This window comes from Raphanus sativus, chromosome 6 (genome assembly GCF_000801105.2).
Source record: "Raphanus sativus cultivar WK10039 chromosome 6, ASM80110v3, whole genome shotgun sequence".
Lineage (NCBI taxonomy): Eukaryota > Viridiplantae > Streptophyta > Magnoliopsida > Brassicales > Brassicaceae > Raphanus > Raphanus sativus.
The window spans coordinates 9,369,426-9,382,621 of NC_079516.1; the positions used below are offsets into that span (position 1 = coordinate 9,369,426).

The 13,196-nt window shown below is 31.9% G+C and overlaps 1 protein-coding gene across 1 annotated transcript; it reads right to left on the minus strand.

Annotated features, from left to right (window-relative positions):
- Nucleotides 1-2,919: 2,919 nt before the first annotated feature.
- On the minus strand, nucleotides 2,920-4,833 carry LOC108813685 (glucose-6-phosphate/phosphate translocator 2, chloroplastic). Its single transcript, XM_018586315.2, has 5 exons — nucleotides 4,232-4,833; nucleotides 3,896-4,121; nucleotides 3,591-3,813; nucleotides 3,289-3,502; nucleotides 2,920-3,196 (listed from the first exon to the last, which is right to left on the minus strand). The coding sequence occupies exons 1-5, from the start codon at nucleotides 4,727-4,729 to the stop codon at nucleotides 3,185-3,187; spliced, it is 1,173 nt and encodes a 390-aa protein (XP_018441817.1). The 5' UTR covers nucleotides 4,730-4,833; the 3' UTR covers nucleotides 2,920-3,184.
- Between the last annotated feature and the right edge of the window lie 8,363 nt (nucleotides 4,834-13,196).

Below are 13,196 nucleotides of genomic sequence, written 5' to 3' on the forward strand. Positions count from 1 at the left end.
AATATTATAATATTAAAAAATAAATAGAGCTGCATGGATGATAATTAATGTGATAAAAAGTTGATCTGCAGATTAGGACATCTCCAATGTATTACTCTAAATATTACTCCAAAATAATATAACTCCAATGGAATGATGTTTTGTTCTAATGTATTATTTCTTTTTTATTCAAAAATAGTTAATAATTGTTAATAATATCATATATTTACAAAAGTTTACCAATTAACCCTAACTATTTTATATTTGCAAAAATGCCTTAAAATATAATTTATTTAAATTAAACATTTATTATTAAAAGGTACACGAAATCATAAAAATAGAATAAAACATAAAAGATAAGTTGGTTCAATAACGAGTATTAGAATAGTTTATTTACAAATGATCAACTAATGCATTTCGTAATGAAAAATGAACTTCTTTATATTTGATATTTTTAAATCCAGAAAGAAATTTTCGAAATCGAACATTTTCATTTTTTGCAGTTTCGATCTATGGAGGTGGAGCTTCTCTTGCACTTCAATTGGTGCATCGACTTCACGCTTATCCTCAATTATCATGTTGTATAAAATTATATATGTAGTCATGTAACACATTTTTTACCAAAACGATCATGTCTTTTCAGAATAGCGAAGCGCGAAAGTCAAATTATTAAATAAAGAATTATCTTGTTTTTTATGTTATTATATCATTTAAAAATATTATTTAAGTAAAAAAACATTAAAGATTTAAAGGATCATTTAATAAATACAAAAAGTTCAACTCTAAAATGAAGTAATGTGTAAGATTACTCCATAAATTGAGTAACCCTAGCCATTACTCTATTTTGGAGTTGAAAATAGAGTGGGGGTTGGAGAGATTTTACCCCAAAATAATATTTAGAGTAGAAAATAGAATAGAGTTGGAAATGCTCGAAAAAAATGGACGGAACGAACACAGAGGACCAATAAATGCTTGTCTTCAATTTTTTTTATCAATGTTTGTCTTTACTTTTTTTTTAACAACCCACCTTTTCTTCTTTACCATTAAATATTTTATAATATTCCATTTCTTTCCTTAACAAATTAGAAATCCTTTTTAAGTGTAAGTTTTATTTATTTTATTTTTTGCGTATATCCTTTTTTATATCAGTCAAATTACTTTAAGGAGTGATTTATACTCTCTCAAATAAGAGGTCGAGTTGTAGTACTTATGGATTGAATCTACAGGGAGTTAGGGCATATACTAGATCTAAAAATTACTCCCTCCGTTTCAATATAGATGATGTTTTAGAAGAATTGTTTTGTTTCAATTTACATGAAGTTTTGAGATTTTAAGGTTACTTTAACTTTATTGGAAACTGTTCAACCAATTAAATTAATCTATCTTTTTTATAATTAGTCAACTGACTTTAAAATTATATATATAAAATATTTTTTTAGAGAAATGTAATTTTCTTAATCTTTGTGCATTGAGGCATAACATCAAGTATTATGAAACAGAGGGAGTATATGATTAAGTTAGGCTAATAGATTTTAAGACAGTAAATAAATAAAAGCAGTAAAATAGTAAACAAGTTGAACAAGACAATTATTTAACAAGGCAGAGAGTTGTTTGATGGAAGGATGGTTTGTTAGATCTAGGGTTTCCATTCAGGTTATCAAGATTATAATGGTATGAATGCTTATATGAGATGCTTGCATGATATTAAAAAACCCAACTAAGCAATAGCCCAACTGTCGTGGTGACTATCTATTACTAGAACCGATGAAACACCCCTTTGACGAGTCATAGATTAGAGCGTCGATCGGTGTGATGTCGCCGATGTCGATCGACATATGCTCCGCGTCTATCGAGTAATTACTCTATAGGAGTATCGATCGATGCGCTACTAGCAAGTTTTAAGCGTGTGATTGAATACAGTTTGCCAAGTAATTTACCAAGTCAGTTGTCGCTTGTTCCAGGTATATTACTAACTCAGAGAAGATAGATCCAAGGATTGATATCTCTGTGTTCATGTGTAGGTTAGCTACTCTTACACAAGCATTATGAATGATCTTCTAAGATGAATATCACTTGTTCAGGTATTCATATTTTGGGTTAATCCCACATAACCTATTTGAACCATAAATCTAACAGGCGGATTTATTCAGACATAAAGTTTGTCACAGAACTCATAGATAAATAAATGAAAAACATAAATAATATAAAACCAAAATCAATGGAGTTCCAAGAGTTCTCCTGGAATAATTCTTCCCTTCTCAACATCATTTTTGATATAACATATTATATTTATCTAGTGAAATTGATTGTGCAGAAGATATCTGTCAAAATTATTTTACAAATAATGTATAGAGGATGCATATACAACCGGATCCAGATATACAAATTTTGAAGATTATATAAACTTCAATTATTATTTTTTTAATTAAAGTTCTTACTAGTTATCTATGCCCCCTTCAAGATCTCAGATCTGACCCTGCATATAAAGGGCGTGCAGCTTAAGAATTAGTGCTTAACTAAGGCTTTAGAGCTTGAGATTTTTTGTAACAGAGCAAGTTTGCCTCTAGGTTTTTGGTTAATTTCACCATGATATTAATACTTTATTTATCTTTTAGATGTCTTTCTTTTTTTGGGATGGTGTTTTCATCCTTGCGGATATTATCCATTGCCTTTTTTTAACTCTTTACAGAAAGCAATACTAATTCTAAGTTACGTATTTTTTCTTTGTCAACTGCTATAGTGCTATATATCTTCCAAGCAATTCGTATTTTCTCGCATGGATCATACTGTCAAATATATGTGGCTAATCATCTTGGAGAAACGAAAGCACAAACAATGCCCAAACTTAATTAAAAAAAAAAACGACATCTTTGATTTTCTGTATATTAAAAATTCACCAGATTGATAGCTATCTCAAGAATAATTCAGTAGATGGTCTGATTCAACAAAGCTACTCTGATTTGTTTTATTAGCATCACCCCAAAAAAAAGACACAAAAGAGAAAGAATTATACTATGATATTATAGAATATCTACCTGGTCTTATACAGAGTGTAACATGATACACACAATATAAAGAAAGTGAAACAAATACTCGAATGAAAACTCCAGTTTTTTTTTCATATCCATTGAGACAAGGAAACACTTTTCGATGTTGTTACTAGTTCTTATCAAAATCCTCTACGGCTACTCGTCCGAAACCATCCTTACATCTTAGCCTGGTCAAGGATTGTAAAAGTTCATTAGACCTACAGAGATATCAAGAAAGGGGCGATTTCTGCTAGACAAGAAACAAAGATCGTTTGCTTACCTGTGAGTACAGGAAAGTTCCTAGAATGGCAATGGCAGCACCGAGTGCATTAACTGGTTGAACGGGGGTATGGAAAATGATGATTGAAGCAACAATGACAGAGATCCTCTTCATCGTATTACCGATACTGAATGTCAACGGTGAAATCTGGTCTAAGGACATGTATGAGACTTGATTATACAAATGGTAGAACACACTCTGTGCCACTACCCACCTGTAACCACACACAAAGTTTAGATTCTCAATATGGAATTAAAAATCAGAAGAAAAAAAAGATTACCGGTTTGGTTTATAGTTCATACCAGACAAAGTTTGGTCCGATTTGAGAAACTGCGTTTTCCCAACCAGCAGCCCACATTTTAGGACCTTCTACAGCTACTGCAAATGGTGTGAGGATCAAAAGAGACATCATCGATAAGCAAGCGTAGTAATTCATTCCGCTCACGGACTTCCCTTTCATCCCTTTCTTTGAAAATATGTTCCGAAACACAAATGCTAAATTCGATATCATCGCTCCCATAAACCCTGCCAAAAAAAAACCCCCAAAACTTTAGATAAATGTCACAAATGTAAGGTTACAAAACCAGTTGTGAGTTTAATGCTTTACCAATCATGTTGAAGTTAAGCTCGGTGACTGCGGCAAGAGCGCAGCCTCCGATGATGGGTAAGAGAGAGAGATAAACTGGAAGAGGGAAAGTCTCTCCCAAGAAGAATCTTGAGACCAAGACACTGAAAGCTGGTTCACCACTTTTGATGATGTGTGTGAAGGAAACTGCTACTTTCGACATACTCACTGTTGCTGCCACATGTCCGATTGTGTGCGCCACAGCGACCTGATGAAACGAAGAAACATTAAACACACATACACATGTCTTTATCAGACAACCAAATCAAGATTAGTTCAAAACAGAGTTGTGCAATAAAACCTTTGATTTTTTCTTACCGGGAACAGAGTTTTCCAGAAATCGAGATCAGTTTTAGGAGCTTCGGCGATTCTAGTGGCCCAAGAAACGAGCATCATGAGAGAGCCACAAGCGAGAGACAAGGTCGAAGTTAGCCACGGGTAAGGAAAAGCGTTGAGGACTTTCTTGTTGTAGATGTTGAAGACAACGTTGAGTGCCCACCAAGTCGCGAAGTAGATTCCTATTTTCAGCTTCTGCGCTGATTGTTCGTCTGGAAGCTCGATGTTGATGTCGAGGGGACGAGACCGATCTGCCTCGTAGGCTTCGACTCTGACCTCACGCTTGAAGCTAGAAAAGTTCTGGGTAGATGAAATGTGGAGAGGCTTTTGATAGGAGACGTTGGAGTTTATGAAGATTTGGTTATGGCAGCTTCTGATTACGTGTAAAGGAGAAAACTGGAGCTTCGTCGGAAATGACCGTCTGACGCCGGTGGAGGTGGCGGAGAAGGATGATGGAGTTGGTTTAACTGAAGAGATCATTGTCTTTTGTAAAGTTGAGAAGATGTTCCCGAGGTGGGTTCAAAATTTTCTTGGCAAGAGAGAGAACAGAGCCGTTTGTTTTCTTGGTGTTAGTGGAAGAGGTAGAAGAAGAGAGAATTTATAGGAGATTTTGAGGAGGTTTAAGAACAGAGGAGGGAAAGGTAACGACAAAACATAATTTAGATATTTTCTTAAATTACAAAATTAGCCTTTATTGTGGACAGTTTAGTGGTTAGAGTATGGTATGGGTATTTCCCTCAGACTACCGAAGAGGCAGTCCGTTTGAGCCTTCTCCGTTGAAACATTGATTTTCCATAACGTTGTTTAAATGATGTCTTCACAGAATCTAAAATCTATATGAGACCAAGAAGAAACCAAATCTTTACTCTTTGCGTCTTAAGGAAGCAAATATCAACTTTGAAATAGCATAACTTTCTTGCACGGTATACCAAGTATTTTTTTTTTTTTGAAAAAAAATGGTTTTAATAAAAAAAAAGTATTTTCTTGGTACTTATCCTCATGTTTTAATAAAACCACTTTAAAAAAAAATAAACGTTCATTTTTTTTCTTTTTGGAACTTAACGTTCATCTTTTCCTTTGCCTCATATGTTCAGAAACCATGATACAAATTTTTTTAACAACAATATTGAACTTATCTAGACTACGGCCACCATGGTACAATCTGAGTGTATCATTTTTACATTAAACCATTCTTTTCATTTACATATGAACTGATCATATATGTAGTTTTCCATCAACCGTTAAAATATGTACATATTTTTTTTTAAACTTATTTTAAGTTTTGGATATCAATAAAGAAAATTTGCTATTTATTTTTTTCGTTATATATTATACTGAAAATAATTTTTACTTTCTCCTCCTTTGTGGACTAAAAAACGTTTTCGACCTTGATTTTTATTTTCTTGCCGTCTATTGTCAAGACTCAGAGGTAAACGTGACCAAATACCAATCAATATGTAAATGTTAGTTATGATATTTAATGAAATAAAATAATTTTTTATCTTTTATACTTTTTATCAATTTTTAGGGAAAATGACTTACATTTTATTCATTATAAAATCTGCAAGTTTTTTAATTTTATTTGTTCTTACTTATATATGGATTTATAATAATGTAGTGTTTTTAATCTTTAGTTTAATCACCAAATTGTGGTTCTATATTATTTTGTTCCATGAATTGCCAATAAAGAAAATTATTCTGTCCTTTTGAAAATCAGAATGCATGTTTTATTCTCTTATAATTAAATTATATTGAGATACTAGGAAAAATCATTTTGGCATGAATACTTTCTTTTATTTGAGAAAGATTTAATAATTTTGTAAATAATGTAGTGTTCTAGTTTAACTAATAGGCATTATTAATACTTTTGTAGTAGTACTTTTAACAATCATTTTTCCATGCATAACAGGGGCCATAATACTAGTAACCAGATAAATCGTGTACAGGAATCCAAAATAATAACAAAAACTGTAAAAGAAATGAGTTTTCTTGCCATTCATGTGGAATCACAATTAAATAAAATATTTGAACAATTAACAAAACTAACATATTATATTTATTATGGCTATGTTTAGTTAAATTAACAGGAAGTTAGTTTTGGATTGGTCATCGAGTGGTATATAATCAGTTTAAGAAGGTTGTATGTAAGAAACTCATTAGAACCATCCGCAGACAAGTCTTTGAAATATGTGTTGTTCGTGTCATATACGTATATCATATATACGTGTGTATGTGTGTTTATGTAACATTAATTTGGACCGTTGAAATGAAAGAGGATCTAGTCACATGTGGGACGTACAGCTTCAACATTGATGTAACTGCAAATTGAATTCTCACCGCAAAAAATATCTCAAAGGAAAACTACAAAACATAACAAAGTTGTTGAACACATGCAACTGTGATTACACGACAAACTCTCTCTTCACCAACACACTAGTTCAGACAATACATGTGTCCTTTGCATGTATGTGTATGTGTGTGTTTATAGGTCAGGTAAACTTTGTTCGTTTTCGACGGCTAGAAATGTTCCTAGGAAAGTTCGTAATCAGAAAACTTGATTTCCAATAGCTCACTTGATTGATTTTTCTGCGCGTTTGAGTCGTTGATTAATTTAATAATTATATATTAAATTATCATGAATTGGTAACCAACAGAATCAAATGTGAATCTAGGGACCAGTCAAAATAAAACAAATGAAAGAGTAAAACAAACTTCAAACTCTAAATTTACACCATCGTAAACACTAACCAAGTTTTTTTAAATAAAAATGCTTTTGTATTTAAGTTTTTGTTTCTTTTTTACAATACGGCTAGAACTAAACCGAAAATAAACCATAAACTAAATCACAATAGACCGGACAACTTTAAAATCCTGATAACAAATCGGAAAGAGGACAAAAAGAAAGAGTCGCCACAAAAAAAAACCCGCTGGAACCAACTCCGAAAAAAATGCTATGTCAGCTAACAATTACCGTTGGAACTTCCATGAAAACTTCACCGAATCGAAGGAGAAACTTCCAACGAGAAAAATACACCGGCCTCACAGAGAATGAGTCATGGACGACCGCCAAAAATATAAAAAGAGAAACCTCGTTCAAAAAATATGAAAAGAAGAGAAAAGTGAAGGGTTTGGAGAAGCTACCAAAACTGCACTACTTGGCTGGTTCAGAACCATGAACAGAATAGACCGAGGCCACTTCTATCAACCGGCTTGCTTCCACCACCACCAAATAGACTCTAATCTCAGCTCTGTCCACCGTTCTCAAAGCAAACAGAAAGCATAGACGAGAAAACGAGAAAACACTGAGGTTTTGGAAGAGGCTGTAAAAAATGTGGAGAGCCATTTTTATTCTTACAGTCTTCTTTTGAAACAATCATGTTTTAATTTTAAAACTGAATCTACAGCCAAAACTAAAAGAAAATATGTTAGCTTTAAAAATCAATTTTTCTAGAGTTTTTATTCAGTGTTTTGAAAAATTTCTACAGCTAAAACAATTTAAAATCATATCTAAAAATCTAAAGTCTAAATCTTAGAACAAAAAACATAAATCACAGCATCAATCAATTAAACCCATTATCTCTAAGTTTTTTTTGGAACGCATAATATAATATCTCTAAGTTATTTTCATCTAATAACATTAACAGTAATTCTAAGTTATTTATCAAAAGAAAAACACTAAACTATTTAAGTCTTAACTATTTAAGTCTTGAGACGTAAATATAGTATCTACTCTCACATGTCTCTATACGATGGTTTACCATCTCTATTATCAAAAGAGAAGTACACTTATGAAATGCCACTGAGTTTTCAATGTTAATTACACTTACATGTCACTGACCCTATTAATAACATTCTTAAAAAAATGCTTGTCTTAACCAGTTTATTAAATGTGTCTTTATCACTCTCTTATTTATAGATAGTCTATATTTTAATGTTTGTCTTTTTCAGTTTAGTTAATGTGTTGTCCTAAAACAAAATTTAACTTTTCTTGTATTAAATAAATTCCGAAATTATTTATTTGTTATCAAAAAAAAATCTAGGATATTAGTTTCGAAATTATTTATTGTCGTAAAATAAAATTTAACTTCCATTTTCTATTAAATATAAGATTAAGTATTGCCTATATTCTTGCTAACTACATTATTTTTAGGAAACAATTGATTTGCTTTATAAATGTTATAGACATTTATTAATTAACTAGGTGTAACTAGACATGCAAACAATATACTTTGAAACATAATGAAAAATAAACCAATTATTTCAAAAGAGATTTAAATACTCCATACCTTGATTCGTAAAGAAAAAACATCAGATTCACAAATATCAAACATTAGACCCTCGATTAATGAGTTTTGAAATCGTCATCGCCATGAGAGAACACCGAAAATCGAGATATTTCTTTTTTCATTCTTCACAATTTTTTTCTAAACACCGAACGGTTACAAAACAAAATTTTCGGTCAGAATAAGAGAGGAGAGTCATGAGTCACTAGACCAACTTAATTTGATCTAAAACACTATGGCCCTAACAAAAAATGTAATAACAATGAGCCGATTAAATTGATTTATATATGACTCAAAGTCAATTATTTCAATGTATTTTAAATTAACTAAATTGATTTATATATTTCATATATAATCTATCATTGTTCACTTTAAGCTTTCTTTATAATAAAAAAATATTTTTCACAGATTTGATTGTTTTTTTTTAAATTCAAAAAGAACTCAATGTATCCAATAACGGACCCATCAATTTTTTTTACATGTGTCATGATATACAAAATTTTAAAAATATGATAACAAAAATATAATTTAGAGATGTGAACCCAGATTTAGGTGTGTCATTACATACACTAATACTATTTTAGCTGCTGATTTTTTTTGGCTTTCTATGTAAAACCAATTATTTCATAATTAAACATGTGTCAACTGAACCTCCTAATCCTATAGTAGGTCCGCCTCTGAATGTATCACAAGTAACTATTAACAAATACATTATTTAGTGTAAATCAAAAATTAAATAAATACCCGCCCGGTCGGGCGGCCCATGGTCTAGTTCAATATTTATAACCGCAAATGTTTCAAATGTTAATAATATCTTTGGATTGCGTTGTTTCTTTAGAGGGACTTTTCTTGGCTACCGTAATATTTTGAGGTTTACTATGATCGAACCTAAAACAATAAAAGAAAATGTTCAATAATCGGTAAACGAACCTCATGGGTCCTGAACAACACTAACGATTTATATTGAATCTCAAGTCGTTTTCGGTTTGCGCTGTTCACAATTTTATAGAAGTTATTTGATTTTCATTTTGCTAAAATATTTTATTAATATTTTATTAGTATTTCCTACAACTTGTTGTCTTGTTTTCTTCTCTCTGTCTTCAAGGCGGAGAAACTTATTGAAAAAAAAAAAAATTGTATTGGTCATTATGACAATGTATCATACTTGTCTTCAATAAGCTACTGCATTTTATAATTTTTTGGGAACTCGGTGACGCTACTAGTTTCCAATTCGTTACTTCCTAAAAATGTAGTGATACTAGTAGTTGTAAGAAACGGGCTGGAACTATATATTTTAAACGAATAGCCCATGGGAACGAAGTGTCGAAGCGTTTATATGCCCATTCCAGTATCAGCATAAGAACATACACACCTCCAAGGATAACTTTAGTGACCATTTCGTTATATATTGACTCTTACAAACACAGATCGATCCAATCATATCCATTTCCTTTTTAATTAGCTTAGAGTTTAAAGACACACTACTCCGACTCAAACCAAAACTAATCCTGAAGATGTAAGTTGGAGAGCCTGAGGCTGCATACATTAGTCGTTAATACAAGAGGCATATGGAATGGTAGAAACCATGTGGTTGTAAGATGCTGTAGCTGGAGAAGGATATATTTGAGAGCTTTTTTTGACGAAGTCGCTGAAGTAGTTGCCGATACAGTGTGTTAGAAAATGCACCAGGAGACATACAGAATGGTGGAGATCATATGAATGCAAGATGCTGAACTGGCGTGAGATGAATTTGGAGAGCCTCTTTACACCATGGAAAAAAGAAAAGAAATTAAACTTTGGGAGTAAATTTGTGCAATGAAAGAAAATGGATAAGTGCATTTCCATGAAAAGAAAAGTGTACTTATTAATATGGAAGTTATCCATATCTATGGTTCTTTGGACAATAATTTTGGGAATATGGAGATCACTATAAAATGCATATGGAATCGTGTCTATTCTATAAGACGTTGGGACTATTATTATAGAGGAATGGTGAAAATCTCTTAAGAGTGTTCTTGCGTCATAATGAAGCAAACGCTGAATCATACGACGATGGAAAAAAGTTTTTGGATAGATTAAGAATCTTTCAGTATCAGTGGTTATGATGTTAACAAGTTATGTAAAACTTATTAAGCAAGTCTTATATAGATTGTTTACACGATTTCTAATAAAGAAAAAAAGTGTTTACTAATTCTCATTATCTCTTGATTTATATTCTGTATTACTCTATTGTGGTTGCATCTTTACACTTACAAATCCAGTGCGCAAGTGATTGGACCAATCCAATTTAAAATCGATCCATATGAAATTGATCCAGATAATGTACCGATAGTTTTTTGATGAATATAATTTTACATTCTTATAGAAGGAATTTAAGTAACCATCTACGATATCTAAATTTGGCATAGTTCATACATTCCATGGCTTTTTGTTTGTCAAAGTGTTAATTGCACGCGAAGATGGATAGGTAAGAACCTTGACCCCAACTGATTCTTCGTTGTCGGCGAACATCATATCGGGCACAAAGACATTAGTTTATTTTACTAGATTTTCAGGAAACTCAACAAATCGAGAAACAACTATTTTGATCTCTATAACAAAACTTGATTGTGGAGAGCCTAGAAATTTAGAAAGAGATAACTTATATTGAAACAAGCGATAAGTTCATTTTTTTTTTGTTTTTTTTTCATTAAACTGAAAGTATTGTCGGTTGCGATTTCAAAGAAATTCATCATTATTACGGAAGGTGTTTGTGTGAATAGCAAAAAATTGTGTCAGTTCTATAGGTGTCTCTAGATGTAAGGTTGAATATGGTTATTTTCTGTATTAGTAAACAATACACAATGACATGTCCATTTAGCTAATAAAATTTGTTCCTGTATTTTTTTTGGCAACAAACGGATATTCTAAAAAGGGAAATTGGACTCTACACCCTTCAAACAAATTATAATTAACCCAATAACTAAAAGCCCTGATTTATCGATACATACTGTGCTCAATATACATAATTGCCATACTGCCTCTCTCAACTTACCGGGAAATCATTTCATTTTTTAAATAAAAATAAAAAACGCCCAACTGTTCACTATATGTCGTGTCCTTTCGGTTTTCACCCAATTAAATATTATTACACTTTACTTTCTCTTTTATTGGTTACAGTGAAAATTAAATAGTAGTGTCTTCTTCATCAACTTCATCGTCTGCGGCTACAGTAAACCAAACATCATTTCCCTTTCTGATTTCTCTGTTCTCTCCCCCCACATTTGTTACATATCTTTTCGCAAGTTGGTGAAGGCGGTGGAGAGGAGAGATTTCATTAAACGCTGATTTCTCTGTTTTCGAACAGCTCCGTCGTCGGCGTTATCAAGTAAGTTAGCATCTACTTCTTTATAGGAATGAAATTCTTGTTGTTTACAAGATAAAGACAATTGATTTTGTGTGTACGGTAGTTAATTGTTTTCAATTTCGAGTAACCAGGTTTACATCTTACACCGAATTAGTTAGGTTTCGATTTTCCTTCTCCCCTGTACAGGTGCTCAAATTTTTTTTTAGAAATACTTCAAATTTTTAGAATCTACTTACTATGTCATAGAATCTCACTGTATATATTCTATACCATTTCGAAATCATTGCTTATATGACATTTGATTGTTCTATTTCGAACAGTATTAGTTTTACACCGTATGCAAAATCTACTTACTATGACATAATACTCGTATTATCCATGTAGAGTACTATATTTCATAATTATATCGTACTGTTTGTAGTATACTATATTGGGTTACTGTATTATATAGTATACTATTTGAGATAGAATCTCTCTGTATATAGTATACTATGTGACAAGTAGCGATATTGATCTACCTCTTTCATTTTGCAGATGTAGTAGGGTTCTCGGCTGTTTCTGCCATTATACTTCTTGAAATGGCCGCTGCTGGGGAGCCTTTGAACTCAATTTCTTTGACTGAAGCAGAAGTACGAATAGCAGCAGAGAACTATGCAATTGCGGCATTGTCAATGGGTTAGGTTGGAGTGTCTTTATGTTGTTTATCACCAATTTGTTAAGACCATAATACATTGTTACTTCCATATCTCTTCGCTTTGAATTTGAATATTCCGTTATGTCGCTTTATGAAATTGCTACTATTTCTTAAGACGTAAACAATGTGTGCTTTTATAACTATTTGCATTGTACTACCATGTTACCATTTGGTATGTGACCATATTATATGTCATAGTACTTCTAGTGATCCTATTTGATGTATATGGAATAGTACAACAATTGACGATAAGACTGGTGTGAATATAAGAAAATATATGGGGGATCGGCCCGAGCAATGGTGATATACATGTTATAGTTATCATTATGAGTTATATTTATTTAAATATGTTCCCGTTGCTTATGGAAAGTTTATGAAATATGAACACATACTATACTATATGGAATATTAGTCCATTCTTGATAAGAAAGTAAAACTAGAGCTGAGTGGCGTGAAACATATTATTAGTAGACTTTATATGTATACGGAATGATGGGGTGGATTTGGGTTTATAGATCCAAATTAGGGTATAGTGATCCATTTTATTGTTTATTGATCCATATTAGGGTTTATTGATCCATTTTTGGGTATATTTACCCATTTTAGTGTATATTGATCCATTTA

Bases quoted from the DNA above. Each gene is read 5' to 3' on its own strand.
- LOC108813685 (XM_018586315.2), bottom strand. From the start codon at position 4,729: ATGATCTCTTCAGTTAAACCAACTCCATCATCCTTCTCCGCCACCTCC. The intron at 3,814-3,895 runs GTAAAGCATTAA...TTTTTTTGGCAG, and splicing joins GCTTAACTTCAACATGATTG to GGTTTATGGGAGCGATGATA. The intron at 3,503-3,590 runs GTATGAACTATA...GTGTGGTTACAG, and splicing joins ATCGGACCAAACTTTGTCTG to GTGGGTAGTGGCACAGAGTG.